This window comes from Onychostoma macrolepis, chromosome 17 (assembly GCF_012432095.1).
Source record: "Onychostoma macrolepis isolate SWU-2019 chromosome 17, ASM1243209v1, whole genome shotgun sequence".
NCBI classification, from domain to species: domain Eukaryota; kingdom Metazoa; phylum Chordata; class Actinopteri; order Cypriniformes; family Cyprinidae; genus Onychostoma; species Onychostoma macrolepis.
The window spans coordinates 15,544,350-15,569,955 of NC_081171.1; the positions used below are offsets into that span (position 1 = coordinate 15,544,350).

Below are 25,606 nucleotides of genomic sequence, written 5' to 3' on the forward strand. Positions count from 1 at the left end.
TTTTTCTCGTTTGTCTATGTGATACCTCTCTGCTTTTGTTTGTGGGAACATGGGGCATTGTAGCGCTTTTAATTACATGTGATAACGTTCTGATTGAACTGATCATGACGTTAGAGTCATGATCATAACCAGGTTTAGCCTGTGTTTGTCTCTTGGCCATGGAATTAGGGGGTTAAACAAAGATTGCATTCATTTTGCTGTTAAAATGATGTCATTCCGGTCTCTTCTTGCTAACTAATATCTTTTCTACTTTTTTTTTTTTTCCTTTTTGTTGTTTTCGTTTTTGTTCCTAACCACCTAGCCGCCACCGGCAACTAACAAATGACCTCTGAACTCTGAACTCTTCACCCAATGATGAGCCGCCCAAGCCTGCCTGCTGATCAGATTAACTGGTAATTGCCTTTTGCTAGCCTGGTGGACGCAGAGAGAGAGGCACCTGTCCGAGCAGTGATCCTAACATAAACCAACATAAAACACAACAACCCTCCATACCAACACACGTTGTGTAGCGATAACAACGATGATACTCTATTTTGTTATCTTTTTTTTTTTTTTTTTTTAATATTATTTCTTTCTTTTTCTTTTAAAATCTCAAATGACTGGGTGGATGTTAACAGTGATGTTGCGTTGCCCGAAAATCTGCACTGAAGTTTAAAAGCAATAAACAAGCGTCTTCTGCTAATTCAGCCCTTAAATGCATTTATACTCTCAAAACTCCAATTTAAAAAATAATAATAATAATAATAATTGAGAAAAAAGAAAAAATACAACTTGGTGACCCTAGTTTTATCAGATATAACGCTAAACAGGGCATCCAGATCATTTATATACGCTACCCCACCCATTTAAACTGTCACCATGAATAATCAGCAAAAGAAAAAGAAGGAAAGAAATCTGCACTCACACCAACTTGTGTATTTCCTGTCCTTCTCTGATGTAATCCTGTGTTTTTCAGTTGATGAGTTTTACTGTGCTGACACATTCTGGGTGTGCCTGTCCAGCTGACTTAGAGCATGGCTATGACAATGACAGACTGCAAAAAGCTTGTTTTGATTTCTTTGTTCTGTTACTTCTCCCTATTTTGTTTCTTATGTTTCCATGTATCTTATTAGCGTTTGGCAATACTTGCAGGTTTATACGTGCTGCTCATTGCAGTATATGTGCCAGCTCAGTAGGGGGCAGTAGGCAGAGTCAGGCAGGGCAAGAGTTGTTTGGGGTGAAGTGTTTTTGGAGTCTTCAAATCTAGGATATTCAGGGTTGGATAGCTGGGATATGAACCGGAATCAGTTTACTGAACTATGCCATCCCAAATACTCTCAACCCCTCCCCACATACAGTGCCTGAACTTTCTACAAATCTTTCTTTGAATGAGCTGTGAGATAGATGACAAAAAAAAAAAAAAAAAATATTGTGTGCGCATTTAGCCAAAGGGTTTCCATTTAATGAATTTCATATATGAGTATGTATCTAACCGCCAAGGGTTCTGTCATTTTAGTCTAGAGTTTGAAAAGGTTTGATGTCATGCCTGTATCTGTTATAATAGCAAATCAAAAGATGGATGAAATGGTGATGAATTGTCCCACAAGACGCTAATTTACTTGAGGATGTACAAAAGCAATGAACACTAAGGAAGATGAATGAGGTAGATAGAACGGGGGAGCGTTTAACCTCTCTGCTGTATGTACACGTTTTATTTTGGTTTCTGTTGATTTATCCAAAAAAAATTTAAATGTTATTCTTTTTGAATTTCTCCCCCGTCCCACCTTCCAAAATTAATTCAATTGAGCTGAAACTAAATGCAGGTGTTCTTGCCTTCATGAATTGAAATTCACGAGTGGGAAGCGACTGAGAGTGATTTTCGAATAGTTTCAAATAGCCCATCCACAATGTGTCCTGCACATCCCCAGCTACTGAGCCCACTCTCATTTCTATACACCCTCTCGAGTAAACATAGGATGTGAAAGCCATGTCTGCCTGTTCGAATTGCTTTATACATACATGATATATATATATATACAAAATGTATACAAATGTAGATATGTCATTGCATATTAAAATACAGAAAGATCAAAATTAGATACTTTTACAGGGTGCTGGAGAAGAAATATATTTTTTTGGCAATTTTAGCTTTTTATACTTAACTTGCAGTTACAAAATATGAAACATAATACAAAAAAATAAATATAAAAACATTTGTAGAATAGTACAGCGAAAGGTTGCGTGACTTTGGATACTATTGGCCAGGGGAAAAAACAGACCAATATAGTCAAACCTGTTGGAGGAATTGCATGACGTGAGAGGAGAAGAGTACAGTTAGAGATATAAGTGCCTTACTGATGGTCGTTTCTTTTCCGAGTGTTACATTCTGTTCAATAATATCCAGCACCAACAAGGATAGCGCAGAGCGAGGGAGGGCTTGTGAAAAGGAAGCACCCCAAGAGTTAAACCACGAGGCTGTTGCAGTGTTGTGCCACTGAATCTATTCTATGCAAAGGAATAGCAGTCATTTGACCAGCTAACTATGTGCCATGATTCGTCTTCCCAAAATTAAGTTGAAGTCTTTTGTTGTTTTTTCCTTTAATCCCCATTTGAACAAAGTGTTTATTTCTCTGTTTTATTGCATTGTTATTCTTATATTATGAGGACAAAATCGGCAATGCTGTCTGTGTATTTGGTTACTGTGATTTTTGTCAAGACCAACTGCCAATCATGATGTGGAAGTCTGCCAGGTGTTTTAGAAGGGAGATTTCTCAATGAATTGGACTTTTCCTGAAACCTCCTCTTGTTTCAAGATTTGCAAACTGGAAGCTTTCAATCATATTTGCCAAAACATACTTCATTTTATGCCAAGGAAGTGTTTTTGCTTTTTGTTTTTGTTTTAAAAGACCGGAGGAAAGAAGGGAAGAGGGGGAAAGTATTCAGCCTTTTTGGTGTTTCACAAAGGATAGATGTAGCTTTACAGTGCACTGATCTGAAAAGAGCAAATAATGCTTGGAGAGGGAAAATATAGCATTTACTCAAAGTATTACCGAGAGGAAGGTCACTGGGATATTCATTAGTGCCAAACCCGAACAGTCACAGAAGAGCCACGGTATCAAATCACAGTTTTCAATCGTTGAAACAACCGGAGGTGTTCATCACATTCAGTAAGATTACATTCAACTTTGTGTCCTGTAACCCTGGCAGTCTCTAATGTAGTCTTGTTCTTCACTTGTGTTACACAAAAGGTCAATGTCTTTTTTTTTTTTCCTCACTTCTCAGTGTTAAATACATGTTTTTAAACACATTGAAATAATGAAATGCAATATTAGAGTGGAGCAAAGACGACTACAGAGAGATGGACAGTATTAAAGGAATCCCCTCTGCCATGTTACTACATGCTGTTAATGTTTTGGAGTTGGGTTTAGTCTATCAGGTGTATGGAGAAAACTCGTGTTCTCTTCTGCCTGCCTACTACATGTGTAATAATGTAAATTACAGCCATTGTTACAGGTTTCTAATGTATTTTTCTAACTTCATTTTCTATGTACAAGTCATTATTTTCTGATCTCCTTTTGTGATGAAACCCACTACACCTTTTTTTTTTTTTTTTCTCTCTCCATGTCCTCTCTCCTCCTCTGCCCTCCTTCTCAGCCCACTCTTTACTCAAATCTGTCTCTCATTGGGAGCGTTGCCTTTTCCTACAGTTATTTTGTTTTCTTGCTGATCCTTTAGCTTGTTTAACTCATTAGCGACTTATTAGTTCCTCTTGTCATAGGTATTTTTACATGCTTGCATTTAGTTTTTATGGTGTATGCTGTTATTTTTTTTCTTATTAACCTCCTTGGCATTTATTTTAATAAACATTCTTAGTAAGAATTTTACTAACTTTGCTGATATTATTTTGTGTTGTGTTCTTTTTTTAACCAGTTTAATAAATTACTACCTTGGTCTGGTTCACGGACTAACACGATTAAATCTGGTGTGTGAACACCCTCACAGTTTCTCACACACACACACACACACACACACACACATTCAAACAGATGCATTTGTCAGAGGTCCATACACATTTACAGTTCACTCTCTCTCTCTCTCTCTCTCTCTCTCTCACACACACACGCACGCACACACACTTCCACGCAGTCTAACAGGTAAATGTGCACGAGGCAGTCCGTCCTTCACTCCGCTCCTGCACTTTCATCTTTGTCGCTGTAGAAATCTTCCCAAGCGTGTGCTGCCATGCCTTGTCTGCCTCACTGTTCACGCAGTTTAATGGTGCTACTGGTGTTTCCTTTTTGTTTTCTTTGGAAAAACCGCTGCTTTCTTTAAAACTGGATGTAATTCTGAGTTAGATCTCTGTAGAGTCAAAGCACAACTTTTTCTGTTACAAAACTCAATAACTGGAAATATTTAGTCCAATTTGGGATCTTTTTGTCCTTGAATAGGCTCTAAACAGTACTCTTTCTTTTTGTCCTGTTGAGCCTCAGGAATCGATGCATTTACTGCCGCCATTGAAGGTATTTTGTTTTAGCCTGACTCAGTGCAAATGAATGTCCATCCTGCCCAAAATTGTCTAGTGCCTCTGATCTCAGCTCTGCACCATCAGACTTCATATGTAACGGGTCATGTGGAGTTTTTGAAGGTCGTTTGACCTGCAGAGGTGGCGGTGAGATGAGGTGTCTGCAAGGGCTGCTGGCTGTTTGCTTTCAGAGCATTTACGTGAACGAAAGTACTAACAAACTAGTCTGCCCTTGTAGGAACTGCTTGGGTGTTGTTGCCTTGGAGACTAAAGTCAGTGTCCTCACTGTATGAGATATTTAGGATAAGTGAAATTTGTTTTTCTTTTTATTTATTCAATATTTTCTGTGGGGAAATGTTTTGTAAACTACCCAAGCACAATGTATTAATGTTTTTTTTTGGTCCTAATCCTAAATTTTTGACTAATTTGAAATGCATTGCAACTGCACAAATAAAGTGTTTTTTTTTTTTTTTTTTAGACCACCTTTATCCCACTGAGTGAAGCTTCAGAATGGAAAACATGCATTATATGTTGACTGACTGAAGTTGTATTCATCTTCATTTTGAAGAGCGATGAACAAAGCCTTAATATTATATTAATAAAGGGAAGGTTTCACAAGCAAAAATGTCCTCAGGGAATGTTTCCTCACAGGTCACAATCACCAGCATTCAAGTCATTAAATAATTATTTTGATAATTCATTGATTTGTTTGTGGTTTATAAAAGCATTTGGTCCAGTAGTTTCTGTGTGGAGAGCTGTAGCGTTTCTCAAATAAAAAGCTTAAGAGCAAGAGTGTTTTCTTTTGCTTTTAAAGAGACCTTGTTGCTGAAATGTCCCACAAAACAGGTTTGTGCAAAGACTAAGTTGAGATATATAGATATATAGATAGATATAGATATATATATATATATATATATAATTTTTTTTTTTTTTTCTATACAAATATGAATTTATTTGAAATGCCTTCATATACTTTTTGTGTATGGAGTTGGAAAAAGTTGTGTGAAGAGAACCTGTTATTCATGGCAAAAATAAATGATTTAAAAGGAGCTTTGTAATGTGTGCAATAAAGGGCAGTGCTTTCTGTATGCTGCTGTTTGATTGCTGTAAGAAGAGATTGTTTTTAGACCATTTTTCACTGAGGACATCAGCTCAAACTCTCTGCGGTTTGCATCCGTGGCCTTGTGTTCAGGTAAGTTACATTCAATTAAAGAAATGGCAGCGAGTCTAAATGTCACAGTTTTGACTTAGATGAAGAATCAAGTCTGTGTTTACCGGTGTAAAATGAAGCAGATTCTGTTAAGTCTGACCTGTAGGCCAGAAACTGATGAATAGTGTGTTCATTGAGACCATTGAGACTCTGAAATGCAATCTAAAGATGATCTATTATATATATATATATATATATATGTAGATATGCGGATAAAATGTCAGACGTTTTCGCACAGTTTGGTTTTATCAACTTCATGTAATACATCTCCCTAGAGAATGTAATAGCTGTAACAGAATTACCACCGATCTGTCGTACTGTAACGGTGCATAAATGCTTAAAAAAGGGAGTCTATGGATCAAGTTTAGAGTGGATTTTAAACTATCTTTCTTACTCAAAGTATAGTACATCTCTCAATCCACCGCCTCATGCCTAGACTTGGTTCCGGCACCCCTAGTGTCTCTTGCTCTCACCAAGAATTTTTGGAGTTTTGTATGAAGGCGGAAGTCAGTTTTGGCCAGCAGAAGTCGAGAGATCAAAAGAGTGTTTGTAACTGGAGCAGCTGGCAGCTTTATCAAAGCGAGGAAGAGAAGAGGGGTGTCGCAAGTAACAAATGATCCCAGTTCCTGCAGAATAAATCAGGAGCATTCATCAGGACACAGCTGTGTGTGGTGTGTGTGTGTATTTCTCTGTATGAAGGAGAGAGAGATGCTCTGTTCTATGTGTTTTTGGCATCTTGTGGAGGTTGATGAATAGTGTCTTGTGCTTCAGGTCTCAATGACCAGCTGGTGTATAAGAACTTTCTACCGTTCCAAATCTTGTCTATTGAGAGAAAGAACATACTATTGCTTGTGCTGTTATTTGCATTCTCATTAATGCAAAGTCTGTCAGAATCACTCATTGTCAAAATATCAAAAATATACCACATTATTAGGCAGATTCCAAATTGGAATAAACTTGGAATTTCAAACTGGTCTGCCTGTGTGAATGTTGCATCAGTCCTTTGACAGTGTTGTTAATGTTAATATTAATTCAAATTAAAAAATGACAATAATAAGTAAAAATGAATTAATTTAAATCTACAATAACATACAAATATTAAATGACAAATTTAAAAAAAAAAAAAACTTTTAAAAAATTTGAAATGTTGCCTTCAACTTATTTTATTATTTTATTTTGAATATATATGAATATATATTAGCGCTAAATAGATTTTTTTGAGGGGGACTAATAACTGACAAAAGCACATTAAAATGAGAATTAAAAGCTATATAAAAGCTCATTCAAAATATGAATAAATAATATAATAGTGTATAAATAATGCTAAAATAACACTGTTCTGATATTTCTGGTTTTCAATATTTCTCTGTAGGTCATGGGCCAAATTTAAAGGCACAGTTCACCCAGAAATGAAAATTTTGTCATTGTTGTTTCTGTATGACAAACCTGTATAACTTTTGTTTTTTGTGGAACACAAGAAAATGTAAATTCATTGTTAATATTTTCTTTCTTTTTTGGTTAATAAATTTGCTCCATGCCCTGATTCTACTTCATGCTGATTTAATAACCAATACTGGGGTAAAATAACTGTGAATTTACACATGGACTTTATTCATTTGATTCATTAGAGGACTTTATATTATCCATAAGCCTGTGTACAGACAGAACTGGTAATATTAGTCAAACAATATACTGAAATATAATAATATTTCACTGATGGATTAGAGTCAGCAGATTTGGAGTGTGATCATAGTCATTTAATTTTTGAAGGAGTGAATGATTGACATGAGAACTGGAACGTTTTAAAGTACAAAGCCAAATTTTCTCACACAGGAAGAAGTGAATTACAAATGTCCAGAAATAGATGTTATTTTTCCGTGTCCGAATGGTGTTAATTTCCAGAGGATTAGAAGCCTGTAATATGATTCGCTACAATTAACACTGGGACGTTGACTTCCTCTCTGTAGAGCAGACGGACAGTGCATTAACATCTGCGCCTCTCTCTTTCTCCATCTCGCCTGCTCTCCATCATTTCACTTCATGATAAATGAGCATTTTGTCCCTGACTGTGTGCTTCCTGACTATTCCTCTAATTAATCTGTTTGGTGGGTGTAAACATTAAACTCTATGCTCCTCTATCTTAGATTAATCTCTCTTGTCAAAGATTCTTCTGCACAGAGAGCGCGGGAGAGAGAAACATGTTCCCAGAGGGCAGACAAGGTCTTATGTATGTTCAAATGGACCGTTCATACAGGACACGCTCTGCTGGAAAAAAAAAAAAAAATAGCATCCTAAAAATGTGACACTGCCAGATGCCAGGCAGCTATTTTCTATGTAAGCATACTTGATATTGGAAAGACCAATATCTTCAAAACAGCTGTTTTTAAAGTACATTTGAATAATCAATAAAGACTGCAACTGATAACTTAAAGTGTTGCTTCTCTTGATCAAATCATGCTGCTGGTCTATTTAATGTCAAACTAGGGCTTTTACCTACTTGTATTCAGAATAAATTTAGTCTCCTCCTTACATTTGTGCCACAAAAATATCACACATTTGTTTTGTAAGAATATATCTTCCTGTTAACTATTAACATAAGTGTGTTAACACAGTGAAGCATATAGGCTTGGACATAAGCGAATTCGACATAAGCAAAAAATAATTCACGATTCAGTGCAGAAGTCGCGAATGACTCTCTGTGTTAGATTTGACATGCAGAAAACACAGGTACATGCTGATTTAAATAGAGATAACATTTTACAAAACCAAAAAAAGTTTGCCCGATCTTACCATTACATTTTTGTAGCAGTCTGGTATTGCATGTTGACTCACTCTTAAAAATAAAGGTTCTTTATTGGCATCAATAGTTCCATTAAAAATCTTTAACATTATATACGTGACCCTGGACCACAAAACCAGTCATAAGGGTCAATTTTTTTTTTTTTTTTTTTTTTAAATTGAGATTTATACATCATCTGAAAGCTGAATAAATAAGCTTTCCATTGATGCATGGTCTGAATAGGACAATGATTTAGTATGGATTAGGATAGGACGATATTTGGCGGAGATTTGAAAATCTGAGGGTGCAAAAAAAATCTAAATATTGAGAAAATAGCCTTTCAATTTGTCCAAATGAAGTTCTTATAATGCATATTACTAATCAAAAATTAAGTTTTTATATATTTATGGTAGGAAATTTACAAAATATCTTCATGGAACATGATCTTACTTAATATCCTAATGATTTTTGGCATAAAAGAAAAATCAATCATTTTGACCCATACAATGTATTGTTGGCTATTGCTACAAATATACCCCAGCGACTTAAGACTGGTTTTGTGGTCCAGGGTCACATATATATATATATATATATGATTGCCTAATCCTTTTTTTTTTTTTTTTACCTTTTGGATATTTGTTGAATTATATTTTTAATAAGACGCCACAGAGTGTGAAAACAGTTAATACTGTAACACTATGAAACGCCCTTTTTTTTGGAACCTTTCTTTTTAAGAGTGTGTAATGTTTTGAAAAAGCCTTGACAATCACAAGCTCATAGTTTTAAACCAAGATGACACTGACCTATGAACTGGAGAGTTAAACAGATCCACTATCACCACTGTGCCCTTGAGCAAAGACATTCATCCGCTCAATTACTCCAGAGGGACCGTCCCTGCATTTAGTGTGCTGTCGACTCAGATAAAACACTACTAATAGAATTTATAAGGCAGACTGGTTCACACCTGTGAGGCTGTTGTTTAGCCTGTTGATATTGCTTTGCGTTTGTCCTTCATACCTTGTCTCTCTCCCTCGTTCTTTTTCACACTACTCCACCTCCCTCGCTCTCTTTCTGTTTTCTGGTCTAGAGAAGCCTCTCTTTTCATCAAGGTCCAGACCAGCTCTTCGAAAATTTAATTCGATGTGACAGGCACATCTATTTCTCAGCCAGAATCACTGTAGCGCTTCGGTCCAGATTACATGCTACTCTCCACAGGTGAGCCGTGACCTACACAAAGCAAACAGCACGAAAGCCATTCAGTTAATCATCAAATTTATGCCTCACATCCTCCTCATGAAGAAAGCACTGAGACAGTGATTGGGAAATAATTACACAGATAAAGGATTTTTCCCCACTTGATTTGATTTCAGGAGGAATTTGTGACATCACAATTTAATTTGATTGTAGAGGACATTGTGAAATCCTAATGACAATCTATACTCCAGAAGGAACCGGAGCATCAGTGATAAATACAAAGATAGTATGTTAAAAGTGCATTTTAGTTCATATTCATGGTGTCTCAAAATAGCACAGTTGAGTACACTTAGATGATCTTAAATTTACCTTAAGAAGCACTAAATGATCATTTTTAGTATATTAAGTACAAAATTAGTGCGCGAAAATAGAGCACTTTAAGTACATTATGGAAGTGCACTTGTTTTTCACCTGGGAGAATAGATTTTAGATTAGACGCCATATTGAATTTCACATGAAAAGATTGTTTACATTTTGGATGTATTATATGTTGAATTGTGCAAAGCGTGATGTCTTATGACCATAGTACTTTCCGTAGAATAGTGTGACAGTGGCTTTATAAGAGCTAACAAATTTATAACAGCTGACAACAAATGCAGTGCATGCTTATAATACACAGAAGATTATAATCCACTGGAATGGACAACAATAGAATTATTGTTATATCGATCGTCCTTATGAACAGGCCTTAATTATGGGGAGATCGATCACGTCATGTCAGAACTATTGTGAAATTCTGTCATGATATGAACATTCCATAACACTGTTCTAATGTCATCCATTTGTTTGGGTTCAGAACTTGTTTTTCGGTTACTCCATTTGGCTGCATTGTTACATAACAACAGTGCAGCATCTATGAATACTACTGCCTTTGTTTTGTTTTCTACTTGACCTTTTGAAACGCACAGAGAAATCCCCGTCTACCTCCAACAAACTGAGTCAGAATTTACAGGAGAGACAATCTATCCGAGAATTTGACCCAGTCCGGCCCAAGGCACAGTGTGTGTGTGTGTACAGAGAGGGAGAGTAAGAGTCCTATCATGCCTGTGTGCTGAAGGTAAGGGTTATTCCAGTCAAGCACTGAAGTCACTGAGGGGCTTGTACATGTCGGTTCTTGTCAGATGCGGCAGCTTTTTCTATCTCTCTTTCTTCCTCTACTCTTCCTGCCGGCCCGCTTTTCTTTTCTTGCTGTCTTTGTCTCTTTCCATCTTTCCTCTCCCTTTGAGTCCTGCTCCAGTAGACCTGCAGGTTTTAATGGCTCTGTGAAACAGTATAAAAGCAGCGGGTGCATTGAGTCATTTTAGCCCGAGGACTCTGACTCTGTTTGTCTTTCTGTTGCAGCTGTCACTCTGCAGCCCTCCACATTCACAGCTTCACTTAAACGCCAAAATACAGAGATAAAATGGTCGTGGTCATTTTATTGTGCGTGGAATAGCCTTCGCCTGCATCCTCGTATCAATCAGTTAAATGAGGTGCTCAGACAGGAGCACAGCATGGCAGTAATAATGGAGTTGATTCTAGAGTTGATGGTCAGAAGACAAGCTGAGAGCTCGCTGTGTTATGGTCAGCTACATCATTAAACACATGCATGCACTCAGCTCCTAACACATCTAATTTGACAAAATTGCAAGGATAATAATGACTGATGTTTGCTAGACACATCATATCCTTCCAGAATTTGGTACTGTAGGCACAGTCAGTACTGAACTGGTGAACTTTTCCCCTCATGAATGCACACAGACAGTCCTTAAGTTGTTTTGTATTAGCCTGAACTTTGCGTACTTATCATAGTGCATATGTTAAACTTAGTCAGAGAAGTGCAATTTAATTTTTGACAGCAATGAAAACGAGGCTGAGGGTTAGTACAGTGTGTTCAATGAATTGTAGCCACTGTTTAACAACTGTTCAGCTGACGAAACAACTTTTCAAAAGACAGAGACTCTAGTTTTGAATGTTGTGAGTTGTGAACATTATCTAGGAGCTTTGTACAGACTGTAAATCTCTCTCATTTCATCCTGGGAAAATTCAATATGGCGTCTGCCCTGATTAAAGTGTACATGTAAATAACTAGAAATGCAGTAAATTTTGTAAAACTAGGCTAGTACCGTGTGTTTATGATTATGATAATACATTTAAAAAAATTATAATAAGTACTACTTCGCTATAACAAGCAGCACAACTGACTGTTTTTTGAACGTTACAGCTAAAATAATTGGAAGCAGCTGTCACCGAAGCCTTGCACATTCAAGCTGAAAATGGAAGTGCCCATTCTTACTTTAAAAGTAAGGTAGATACACTTGGGTGAACTCCAGTATGGTAGTGTCGTCTTAAATGGAACACTTAAACGTGTTTTTTACCGCACTGTAGTATTTGACATTTTCCATTTGAAGGGAATGACATTTAAAAGAAACCTGATGTGTTGCCACTGGCTTTAGCCTGCTTTAGCATTTCAAGAAAAATGTTCAGAAACAAAATAATATTCTAACCATTTATAAGCATTTAAAAATAGTGTTTTCACTGTGGAACAACTAAAGGCGATGTTGTTCTTGTTTTCTAAAACAATCTAAAATAGATAAATAAATGAATAAATCGTGAAGTCGTGAAAATAATTGTGAAAATCGCCCGTGACCATAGCGATCGCTATTAAAATAAGTAAAATTAAAAGATGGTGACGTCCATAAAGCTGTAAAGTCTTTTCACAACTGATACCAGCGAGTTAGCATTCTTTGGTTTAGTCGAGTCCAATCAAGGCGCAAACTCGTGAACGCACAAAAACTGGAGTAGCTCCGGTGGAAGACAGCGACTGGATCTAAAACCTCCGGGTGACACACAGCTCATACCTCCGTCTCTGTGAATTAACGAAACCACACATGAAAACATGCAACATTCACGAGGCACGGACAACAGGTTGTACAGTACGGTTCTGTTCACATAGCACAGATACAGAAAATGCCTTTGTACATCGAAGGGAGTGAGTTCAGTTACAAAATTAAATTTAAAAACATGACTTTTTAAGAAATACTTTAACAGACCTCACACAGATGCTTTAGAGACTTAGGAATACAGAAAGACAGCCTCTCTTTCTCTCTTTACATCAACAAAGCATTCATTTCCCAACTCAAAAGCGATCCACCAGAGCATGGCAGCAGAGAGAGATGAACTGCTGTCCTCATTCATTCTACTCTGTTGCTGCAATGGCCCGTGTCATGTTTGACTGGATCAGTTTGGGCCAAAGCAGACTGCAGTGATTTGAATTGAGCTGTGTGTGTCAGCCAGAAAGACCAGGGAACGCTTCCCTGCATAACAGAGGACAGATTGTGCATTTGAGGAGAGAAAATAACCATATTTCATGTAGAAGTGATCATAAGAGACATTAAATTGTTACGAGACATCTATCAAATGTGTCCTTGGACACATTTAGTGGTACAATTAGCAGTTGGTTGTATCACCCTATTGTTTTCTAATCCTAGAGAGACATTTTAATGTAGACTAGTCTTTTCTCTGCCACTCGTAAACCGCAATGCTATTTCAAGTCAGTTTCTGGTTGTGTTTGGCCTATTCATGCAAATGACTCGCATTAGTGCATCTAATCTTTGTGTGTCAGTGGAATGAAAAGCTTCTCTCTGTCTGTCCCGAACTAGAGGACACTTTTGATGAACATTGGGAGTCTTACTAAAAACCCATTAGAAATTCTCCTGCTGGTTTAAATCCAATAATTTGTGCTCATCTTCTGCAGATCAGCAGTGGGTTTTCCTGCAGCCGCCTGCTGTTTCAGAGGCAGATTCATTATCTGTTGTTTGGACAGGGATTATGCTGATCAGGGCAGCTTAAGGCCCCAGATATAAAGACTCTTAATAAAATTCGTCAGTCAAGCTGAAATGCCATGTTATTTCATGCCACGCGAGCACACGTTTCCATAAAAACTCATCGCACGCTGTTGAAATGCAACTCGAAAGCACAAACTGCATTTTCCTCTCTCTTTACTTTTTTTTTGTAATTTGCTTCAGTCCTCCATCTTCACACAGAGTCTGACTGCTTAATGCTGCGACATATGTTGCGTTAGTGAAACATACACTGCATTTTGTAATGCTGAGCCCTCTATGTCAAAGCAGCCGACAGGAGTGATAAAAAGTGAAAGACATAATTGCTCAAAAATTGTTATGTGTGAAGAAGTGAGAACAATTTGTCATTATGGAAACAAAGATGCTGTTAATGTTACCTAAAGGGGTTGTTGTTGTAGTCACTCAGAGAATGAACTGCTCAAACCTTTGCTGTTTTTAATGTCTTTAAATGCAAATGTACTGATGACTCCAATCGTTTCGTGAAATCACTGCTGGACTAAACATTTTACTCCAAACAAATGTGTCAGCCACATCTCTAATGGGCATTTACACGACACCATTTTCAACTAAAAACTGAAAACGTGCATTTTGGCTGTCAATTTACACATTTTTAGATCCATTTTAGGGTCCTTAAAACACAAACGTTTGAAATGGGTTTCAAAGAGCAAGTTTTTGCAAATGATAATGTTATCACCTCCATGTACATTACAAAAACACAGATTTGTGAAAATGGTGATGTCATTCGCATGTGTATTATGTGATCAATCTATAGGAACGCATGTAGATGAAGCTTTTCAAAAACGCCAAGGAAAAATATTTTCATTTTTAGTACAATCAATATCACGTAAACGTCCCCTAAAAGCACTGATTAATCTCTGAATTATCTGGACAATAGTACTCTGTTAGCAGCTGTTAGTTTTTAGGAGTAATGGCTAATGAAAATTCAGCTTTTCCATCACAGGAATAGAATACATTTTAAAATCTATTTAAAAAAGGAAAGTTATTTCAAACTGTAATCATTTTCTTACTGTATTTTTTGATTGAATGAATGTAGTCTGGGTGAGCATAAGGTACGTCTTGCTGAAAAATATCTTGCTGACCCCAAAAATTCGAAAGGTTGTGTATTTTAAAAGAAAATCTTGAAATAGAACATATTTTTGTATGAATATAATTTAAACTAGTTTGTTATGGTAACGCTTCTAAGTATACAGTAGTTTATTTGTTAACATGAGGCAATAGATATCATGCATTTTTTAATTGTTGTTTATTAATCTTAGTTGTTGACACTCAAATATATCATTGCTCGTTGTTAGTTCATAATACATTTGCTAAGGATATTTTTTTTTGGCCAATACCGATACCGATTTTAACAAACAACTACTGGCCGATTCCGATATTGGTCAGTTGCATAAAGCAGGGCTTAAAAACGAATAAATAAATAAACAATCGACTGGTTCTCTCCAGGCAGAATCGGTATTTGAACATATCTGTTCCTGCTAGGGGTGTGCAATAAAGATAAAAAAGATATCTTGATATTTTCTGGGATTTTTTTTCGATAGCCATAATTAGACAATATTTTGAGTGTGTTATTGTGCTGATATCTTAATTAAGGACTACTGTGGACAGCTGACTCCTAAAGTTTTTGATATTTTTCATATTCTGTGTGGTGGTCAGTTCACAGCAGTGATAGAAATTAATTTTAATTTAACAAGTTTAAATAGATTTTTACCTTTTATGAGCATTTTTACCTTTATAAAGCCTTTTTTCTAAAAGTGTGCATCACCTTTTGAGTCAAATTCTTACATTTATTCAGTCAATTAGTATAATAAGACATTTGGGCTGTTACCAACAAATGAAATCAGTATCAACAAAATTCATCTTTGCAATGCAGAGGAAACACAGAAGCTGCATCTGAAATGGAATAGATACATTTACCCACTGTTTAATGCAGCTCTGAGGGACATGGAATGCTATAACCTGCCGTTACAAATGAATAAATAATGTTTTGATACATAAAACGTTGAATACTGATATTTGAAATTATTAAAAAAATAAAAAGAATACTTTAAATGTGAAATTAAAACCACCAGTAGGTAGCATCAAGTCACTGTTAATGTGTGAGTCATTGCGACTGAACCGAATTAATCATTCAAACGGTTGATTTATTCAGGAAAGAAACTCCGTCATGTTGCTCAGAGACGCAAACAGTGCTGTGGCTGTGTTTGGAGTTATTTTTGTTGGTGAAATAGAGCAAAAATAGGCAATATGGTGTCTAAAACGTAAGTCTCTTAATGTTAACTTCTTTGAACTGTTATAAAATCACATAATCATGATGATTTTTGGACCAAAAAAAAAAACCCGCGCTCGATCTTCGTGTGATATGTTTAACTGTATGAAATTATATAAATATATAGGCTACATTTTCTGCCCCCATATCTTGAATTTTCTGATCGTTCTTCATGCATTTCAATACTGAATCATGCAGTGAAAGAACGCACTCGCTTGTGCACTAGTCTAACCTACTCAACTTCTTTACGTAATGTATGCGTACACTCTGTGTGTTTTTATTTTTATTTTTGCAATGTACTACTCGGTAATGTCAAATCGCACATCGTATTATTATTACTGATATAGCCTATGTGAAGGGTGATGTTACGTATTAATCTGTTAATGAAACAAAATATATTTAGTGTGTAGGCCTGTTTTATTGTGGTTTTGCGTTCACAGATGCATACTAACAGATAATGGTGAATTGCCATTGCGACATACCTATGATGGATTTACAGCTGAGCGCAGTCATTTCACATATATTTTGAACAGATTTTATTTTGTTTTGGCAAGTATTAATTATCCTGCCCAGACAAAACCGTTGGATTTTGCAACAGACATCTCATTGTCTCCATGCAGTTAATTAGTAAACCATCGGTATCGGCCCTTTTCATGCTATTTCCGATATGCCGATGGCTCTAAATTATTCAGAAATCGGTGGCCGATACAGCGGTGCATCCCTAATTAAAATAGCTTTTATCTTACTGTTTAACATGAAACTTGTATTGCTACATTTTTTTTTTTTTTGGCTTAATAGTTTGTACAAATGAATATTAACTGAGATAAATACTGTAAATCGACTGCACATAATGTTAACATAAATAACCTTGTTGTAAAGTTATACCCTTTTAGAGCTTTTTTAAATCTGTGAAAATTTCACAGTTTGAGGCTTTGATGACCTTTAAATCGTAGAATTGTTCATTGCTAAAAGTGTAATTACATTTTGGAAACATTCAAGCTAAGCCTTCTCTTTTTTAAAGTGTAGCTGATATGTTTTTTTTTTTTTTTAATTGTATAACTTTTTTAAATGATTGTGTGCATATTTCAGTCATCTTGGACTCGTCGTCTGTATATGTATTCCTGACTGTAACCAAGAACAAACACAGACAGACAGTATTTCTCCTCTTATGGCCTTTCTTCCCTGGCTTAAAATAAAATGTTAAGATTTTATTTGTTTCTAAGGGTTACGTATTTGGCACTTCATTACATTACTTTCTCACTTTGTTCATGCTGTGGCCACACACTTTACAGCATGCCACTCCAAATTATATCATATTTTACTACTGATGTGTTTAAATTCCATCTCAAGACATGCCATCTCTTTTCTTCCCTGTCCTGAGACTATGCAAGTACGGTAGTGATATTTTTGTTGTTCACATTTTGTGACTTATCCATAATATGTTGTGCTTTGCATGCCATGCCAGCTCTACTGCTTTGATTCGTATGTGGAACTTAAAGTACAGCACTTTGGTCAACATTTCTTACTTATAATTGTGCCTTAGAAGTGATTTTACTAGAACTGCATTGCTCCTGTATGTGAATGCTGGGATTTCTGTAAGATTTGTCATGGTAGTAGACAATCACAGTATGCTTAAACACCCACATGCACATTAATTTAATAACTGCTTGACCCTATAGGCAGTGATAATAACCTCCTCTACATTATTTCTGAGATCAGAGCTTGACAATGAGGAATTTTGCATCATTCCTCTGTCATTGCTGTCAATATTCTGGGGAGGTCTGGCATGAATTGCTCTCTCAAGGTCATGCCGAAGCATCTGAATCGGTCTGAAGGCGTTCTGTTATTGAATCACTCCTGTGTTTTGTTCGTTGTCCTGTTGCATCAGCCAGCTTCAGTTGAGCTTCACTTGGCATTCACTGAGCATTCTGTGCTGTGCTCTTGCAGTCATGTTTGCAGCACACCCACTTCTAGTGACAGCAACAGTGCTGAACTTTATTTATAAACAATTTGTCTTACAGTAGACCAAAGAACATCAAGACTTTCAGAGATACTTTCATTAACCTGTACCTTTTTCTTTCATCTATGGTTCACATCAGGTAGTGCTTCTTGTGAATAGCAAAATCATATCATTGCTTGGGTTATTTAAGCAGAATTTATTTGTCTATTTTTGGGACTTAATAGAAAAACAGACTGATAAAAAGTGACAGTAAAGACAATTATAATGTTTCAGAAGATGTCTATTTAAAATACGTACTGTTATTTTAACATTCTCTTAATCAAAGAGTCCTGTTTCTTGAGCACTAAATCAGCATATTAGAATGATTTCTGAAGGATCATATGACACTGAAGACTAGATAATGGCTGCTGAAAATTCAGCTTTGCCATCATAGTGAAAAATTACATTTTAAAGTTATTTTAAATTGTTATAATATTTCACTGTATTTTTGATCAAATAAAATGTAGCCTTGGTGAACATTTGAGACTTTTAAAAACATTTTTTTAAATTATTTTTCTATCCACTACCAGCACATGATCCAGAGTTCTACCATTCATTCTGCTGACCGCGGTTGACACTGTGCTTGTTAACGTGATACTGGAATTCAACACTGGTTTCCTGCCAGTACAGCACCAAAGGGAAATCTCATTTTTCACAATATATCCTTTTTTTTTTTACTTCACAGAGTTGGGGCACCCAGATCCAAGACATGCTCAGCGATGACTGCAGTCTCAAACACACATACGCTCACACACTTAGAAACCAACATCATCAACATGTAGCATATTTCCATCTGTGAGTGCTGGGGTTTTTTTCCACTTTGGCTTTTTTCCGTTTTCTTGTGTCTTGAGAGAATCTGTTTGCCTGTGAGGGTAGCTTTCACCCAGAACAACAGAACTCCAGCTAATTGCTGCCAGTGCCCTCAGGCTCCAGGAAAGAGAGAGAATGAAGAAAAAGTGTTTTCAGTGAGAAATATCAATGGAACAGGTGAACAGAGCAAGAGTGAGAGGGAGAGAAGTAAAAAGAAAAGAAGGAGATTGTTTCTGCAAAAATATTAATGAAAAGTGGGAATAGGAAAGCAGAGTGGGTGGAACATGATCAATACAGTGTCATGACACCAGTCTGGAGGAAAGAGTCAGTGACGCTCACTCTGAGGGGGAGGAAATGAGTTTTGGGCTCCGCTGAAAGAAAAACAACCAACGCTCCAGTGTTGCGTGTACTAAAATATACCCGCTCTTCTCTAAATTATGTCTGATTCATCTTAATATTTAAGCAGAGTTATGGACTGGCAAAGTGAAGATTGAAATATGCTTAATTAAATATTGATAGACAAACAGTCTCTGATGCAGTCATTGTTTTACTTGTAGATGAGGAAAAGCTGAAATAGAACTTATGCTTATTCAAAGGAATAGTTGACGGGAAAATTACTCTGTCATTATTGCTGCTCCAAACACTGAAGTCTGTTTACAGTTTATAGGGACCAAGGGCTGTGAAGCTCCAGAAAGAACAAAATACATAAGTCCAAATGACTTATGAAATCTCAGGTAGAATATGTGCATTTCCACAAAACTGGAATGTAAATTTCTGTATATTCCTCGGCCCTTGTTTCTTTGTTTGTTAAAGAGATCATCCGAAAGTGAAAATTCTTTCATCATTTACTCACCCTCATGTTGTTTCAGATCTGTATGACATTGTTGTTCTTTTTCTGTGGAACGCAAAAGAAGATGGGATGTTGGTAACCTACAAAATTGGAGCCAATTGACTTCCATTGTATTTACCAAAAAAACACCTTATTTTTAGTGCTGTCAAACGATTAATCATTTTATCAAAATAAAAGTCTTTGTTTACATAATATGCGCATGTATGTAGATTTTATGTATACCTGTATATAAATACACGCACATGCATGTATATATTTAAGAAAAATATGTTAAGTTTATACAGTATATTAAATATATTTTTATATAATATAAATTATATGTATATAAATATATACATGTACATATTTTTTAAATATATACTGTATGTGTATGTATTTATATATACATAATAAATATACATGGTACACGCACATATTATGTAAACAAACTTTTATTTTGGATGCGATTAATCGTGATTAATCGTTTGACAGCACTACTTATTTTATGTTACACTGAAGAAAGTAAGTCATGCTGTTTTGGGAACGACATGAGGGTAAGTAAATTATGACAGAATTATAAGTTTTGAGTGAATTAAATTTTTTTAAATATAAATTTTCATTTGATTTGATTATGAGTGTAGCACTTTCAGCTCTGTTTAACACATTTCAATCCATTTCTCAAATTTCTCCCCCAAATCAGCATTGGAAAATGCGAGGAAATTTCAGCAAATTTTTACCTGGTCCTATGTTCCCAGTCTTTTGAAGTCATACACTTGGTAAATGAAATTTATTATAAATCATTTGGCTGCTTCATATAGAAAAAACAATGCCATTTTGATATAATGATGTTGATGTAGCATTTTTAAAGTCACAATGACATTTTGATAAAATTATGCGATCAAAGCAAATAAAAAAAATGAATTGCTCACAATCAGAACAAAAATATTCATTTAAAAAATAGACTTGAAATTTTATTTAGGCCTACATGTCAATTTTAAGGTAAAGGTAATCAGTAAATAACCATTTCCTTCATTTTTTTTGCCACAATTTTCCTCATTTTCATGTTTTGAACTGGCCACAAAAACATTGTGATTAATTAAATGTATTTATAAAGAGTTTTAGGAAGTCTGCCCTCTCTCATTCCCACATCTGAGCCTCAAAAATCCACGAGGTGTGACCGTGAGTGTGTTTATGTGCGTGTCAGACTCAGCAGGAGGCCATGACAGGTTCCTGACAGCACTGGGACACCGCTACCATTTTGAATACATTTTTATTTCAAGCTTTGTTGGTATGAAAGACGAAAACACACAAACAAAATCAAACATGGTGAAGGTCTGGCCCTGGCACCTTGGCGGGAAGGGAGCTGTTTGTGTGTGTGTGTGTGTGTGTGTGTCAGACTACTGCTTACAGAGTTTGACACAAGGACCGCTGCTGACGCCACTCTCTGTCAGCCGAGTAGGTGCTGAGGCGTGCAATGGTGTTTCTGTGAGTGTGCACGTCTATTTATGTATTTCTTCTCCCACTTCCTGTCTGTCAGGGATGTGTGTCTCCTATTACCTGTCTGTCAGACATTACTGTGGAGTGTGGAAATGCCCACCTGACTCACTGTTCTGAAGTGGTCATCTCAAGGTGTGTGTGAGTGTTTACTCCTCTCACCCGTTCTGAGTCAGTTATGCCAACCTTACCAGGCAGACAAAATTATCCAGCACCCCAGGACCTCCTCTTCTAGGTCTGGTGACAGTTTGCGGCTGCAGTTAAGAATGAATCATGGCCTTGTCCTGTTTAAAAATGATTTATGTCAGTGTAGGATAGTGACTCTCAGAGCTGTTGATTTCACATGCAAGAGGGAAAACTTTGTCCTCAATCAATAGTCAATTAATAATCTGCTCATCACATTTTCCAACTTGCCAACATCCATCATCAAAACCTCAGACGACGAGTAAAGTTGATGACATGATGAAATGTCTTTGGCAAACACCTCTTCATTGTGCAGGAGAGCAGAGGGAGAGAGAGGACAGGAGATGAATGGAAAACTCCACTCTTTCCCACAGACGGCTGACCTTGCCGACTGTTTAACTCGTTTCTGTTTTGTGTTTGCTTACTGGATGAGGCTTAATGCTTCTTGCATAGTTGTTTACTCCTTCCTAAGTATTTATAGTTCTTCCATTGATGTGAGGTATGAAGTTTAGCTGCTAGTTATAATTACATGAAAATATAATGAAATAATGTTTAAACATTAGCATGTTTAATTTTTATACATTTGATATCAATTTGAATTTATTGACAGCATCTGAAATGTAAAAAATTATTTTTATTTATATTTATTTTTAAATGTATATTTGGATTGCTACATTTTACATGTATTTTTTTGACAAAATGTAATGAAATAGTAAATATTTAATTGAAATGGATAGAATTTTCATTCATTTTAGCGTAGGCTTGTGTAAAGTGACTGAATCCTTCAGAACAGAATGAAACCATTATAATGTCAAATTAGGTAAAAAAAATGGGATGAATTTTTGTGTATTTGATTAATGAAATTAAATTGCGTGAATGAAATTACAATAAAATCAAGTTTCTAATGTTGTTTTAAACTTAAAATGCATTTTTGCTGCTGTCAATATATTAATAATGTATGTTTCAGTGTCTGCTGCAAAATTATAAAAATGTATGTGCTAGACCTATTTTATATACAAATACCTACAACTATTAATGAGATCAGTACATATCATTAAATTACCAGTGTTGAAATTGTGTGACCAGTGTACCAAATCTCTTTTGGTTTTTGAAGGTAACCTTGGGTTGATTTTTAAAAACAAACAGGGCCTATATTTTGCCTCAGTGAAGTGTATTTAAGTACAATAAAGTCATTTACCTGAGGTATCTTACTTGTGACAGAAACCTGCCTGGGTTCAAATTTTACAGTAGTGCACCTTAATTTTTTTCCTTTTGTAATCAACTAAAATTGCAGCTTTAATTTGTTTCATTTGACCTCAAAGCAGTGGTGAACTCAGCCTTTGCTGTGGCAGCTTCATGTAAACATAATCATGTTTCTGAACATGACTGTTCAACAAAAAGACAAGCAGAGATAATTCTATTAACTCAACTGCACATGACCCACTTGGTGTGTTTCAAACTGTAAGAAAATCAATTTCAGATCAATGATTAAACAAAGAACAATCACATCATGTCAGTTCAGTAATTTAACCTTTTTGTCTAAGTCTACATTTATAGTAACATCTTAATCTGTGTAACTACACCTGTAGAAGCGGACCTACTCGTGACCCAAGAGATTGGAGTGTGCATGTTTAAGTGTGTGTGAGTACTTCATCCCTATTCTTCTTCATAATTAGCTCCTTTAATGTCACTGAATGGAAACTGAAGTGAAGGAAACACACAGTATTTTGAAGCAGAGTGGACATGATGTGCTCGGACAAGTAGAGGACCACAGAGAAATACTCTATTCAGCAGCTATACAATACAGCTTTCATTCAGTGCACACGCTTTGACAGACATTCTCCACAGTCCAAGAGTCTCTGAGCTTTCTTGTGAGGTTACTGCATGAAAAGCCTCTCTAGCCTCTCTAAAAAGACACTCTATTTGTGAAAAATAAAGGAATTTTGGAGCAACGCACAGACCCTCAGGCAAGTCAATATGACTAGAGCAAACAGCAACACTTTTGTCTTGTTTGAAAAGGTTCTGTCAGTACAATGAAGGAAAAGTAGCTCCTAGCTCTTTAGCCTTGGCGTACTCTAATGGAGTCGCATCAAGGATTTTACTAACTGGCCGTCGGCAGATTATTTTATCATTACTGTTGCTGACTGTAATCAGACAGCAATCACAACACAAGAAACATCACGTTTTCACAGTGTATCTTCAAAATCAAATGCTTTTTTATGCTGTCAGCTTTCTTTTGAAGTAACTGTGAAATAATCAGAAATGTTTAATTGCTGAAAATTTGTGCAAATTAACATAGTAATCAGTGAAATCACAAGGTCTTGTGACCCATTGGACCTTTCGTGTTTTAACAAAATGTTGCGCATTATGAAAGAATCTCCCGTAAACAGGCAGAAATAAGGCCGCATATTCTTGTTCTTCCTCATTTCTGACGAATACGGCAACAGAAAAAAAACATCTTCAGCTCTGCAGAATGAAACTGCTTACATCTGCTGATGTCTTCAATCCTTTCCCTCAAAAACGTCCACACTGACACAAAACATGAAAAGAAACGCTGTCCCATTCACAGCTGTCAAACCCACATCGGATTGTAATCTCGTTTCTATTGTCTGTCTAGCTGATGTTTCTGTCTTGTCCCCGTTCTCACCCGATGCCGCTATTGTTGCAAGTTCATTTAACTTCAGAGCCGTTTTACAGTGTCTGAGGTCCACCTCTTTGAAACTCTCAATCGCCGAGGCCTACAACTAGAAATGCACTTTAAATAGCACACTAACCATCTTCAGTCAACCCTTTCCTAATCTGCGAATTTAGTGGGAGAGGTGGGGAAAAACAAATACCTCGTCACATGCTGAAGTGATCTGAACAAATGCAGTAAATGGCAGCAATCACGGCAGCCTCATCAGAGCAGACTTTTTTTATTTTCCTCTCGCAATGAAAGCGGCACTCTGTAATTACCAGGACAGCAGATGCACAGATAGGAACCTATGCTGTAATTTTACCCAATTTAGACAGCAGCCTGCCAGAGACCTGCAATTTCTTTCTCCTTTAGCTTTATGTTAATGCATCAGAGCAGCGCACGCTTAAAGAGCAAACTGTTCTGCTTTACACACACACACACACACACACACACACCAACACTCTTCACATGTGATCGATGAAATAGTACTTTTTTCTTCAGCTGAATTGCTGGCTTCTCTTTGGAACAACATCACTTCTAAAAGAATGTAAGAACTTTCAAGGGTCAGTAGGGTTTATGGCAGAATGTGAGCTGGCAGCAGGGACAATCAGAAGTGAACAGCATTAATGGTGGCATGTGTCTTCTGAAAAATCAGGCTCCGTTGGGCGATCAGTCAGGGGTGTGTGCATGTGCGAGAGCACTGAAAGCTACTCTCATGGCTGGATTAAGGACCGAGGGCCAATGCTCAGGAGCCTAAAAAGCCTTAGACTGCCAATGGAAGCTGTACACTGGGGCCTTCAGTTGCTATTTATATTGTCAGCCTACCAAAAATGTGTTTCCTAATTTAGCTTTTAGCCAACTGCTACTGTTGCTTAGAGTAGGATAAGGGGTTTGGTGCTAGAGGCAGAGTGGGCCCTGGGGCTTCATCACTTGATTATCTGCCTCTGGCTGCTTTGTGTACGTGACTGAGGGTCAGAAATGGTATGAGAACTGTCTGGCCTTGACCCCATGTGACCCCAGACACTCTTGGGAATTTGAAACAATGGGTTACATAGAGAGAAACTGTGTGGTGTTGGGTGTCAAACGTAAGTTTGTAGTAGTTTCGTTTAGATATTAAATAGTTTGCTGTTGATTTCTTATTTAATGTGGCAATGTTGAAAAATTTGGGATCAGTAAGATATATATTTTTTCTCCTTTTTTATGTTTTTGAAAGTCCCAGTAATGCTTTGTTAACATTAATTAAATACATTTGTTAACATGAACTAATAAAATAATACTAAACATATTTTTAAAGCATTAATTAATCTTAGTAAATGTTCATTTCAACATGTATTAATTCAGTACATTATTGAAATCAGAAGCTGAACTTAATATTATTTGACTTCAGCTAACATGAACTAACAATGAACAATTGTATTTTATCAACTAAAGATTAATAAATACTGTAACAAATGTATTGCTCGTTGTTAATGTTAGTTAACTAGTGGGACCTTATTGTAAAGTGTTACTGAAGTGTCTTATGTGCATCATGCATTTATTTGATCAATTATACAGTAAAAGCAGTGATACTGTGAAATATTATTACATTTTCAAGTAAATGGTTTATAATTTAATAGGATATAATGGAATTTATTCCTGTAGTGGCAAAGCTAAACTTTCAGCAGCCATTATTCCAAGTCTTCAGTGTCATGTGATCCTTCAGAAATCATTCAAAATATGCTGATTTGGTGCTCAAGAATCT

The 25,606-nt window shown here is 36.3% G+C and overlaps 1 protein-coding gene and 1 long non-coding RNA gene across 9 annotated transcripts in view; one reads left to right on the plus strand and one right to left on the minus strand.

Moving 5' to 3' along the window:
* The window catches only part of qkia (QKI, KH domain containing, RNA binding a), a 125,824-nt gene that overhangs the window by 66,527 nt on the left and 33,691 nt on the right, over nucleotides 1–25,606 (plus strand). For 4 of the 8 annotated variants that reach the window (XM_058749164.1, XM_058749168.1, XM_058749161.1 and 1 more), the window contains exon 8: nucleotides 4,980–5,167. The exons of 2 other annotated variants lie outside the window; for them this stretch is intronic. In XM_058749164.1, the coding sequence (XP_058605147.1) occupies nucleotides 4,980–5,002 (23 nt within the window). In that variant the 3' untranslated portion in view covers nucleotides 5,003–5,167. Of the gene's footprint in view, nucleotides 1–301; nucleotides 3,864–4,979; nucleotides 5,168–25,606 lie in introns of those variants that run through there. 2 more of the 8 variants (XM_058749162.1, XM_058749166.1) reach the window with 1 other exon arrangement.
* On the minus strand, nucleotides 532–12,830 carry LOC131523109 (uncharacterized). The gene is made up of 2 exons (XR_009266705.1): nucleotides 12,777–12,830; nucleotides 532–12,592 (listed from the first exon to the last, which is right to left on the minus strand). It is a non-coding gene; the product is annotated as an uncharacterized LOC131523109 (long non-coding RNA).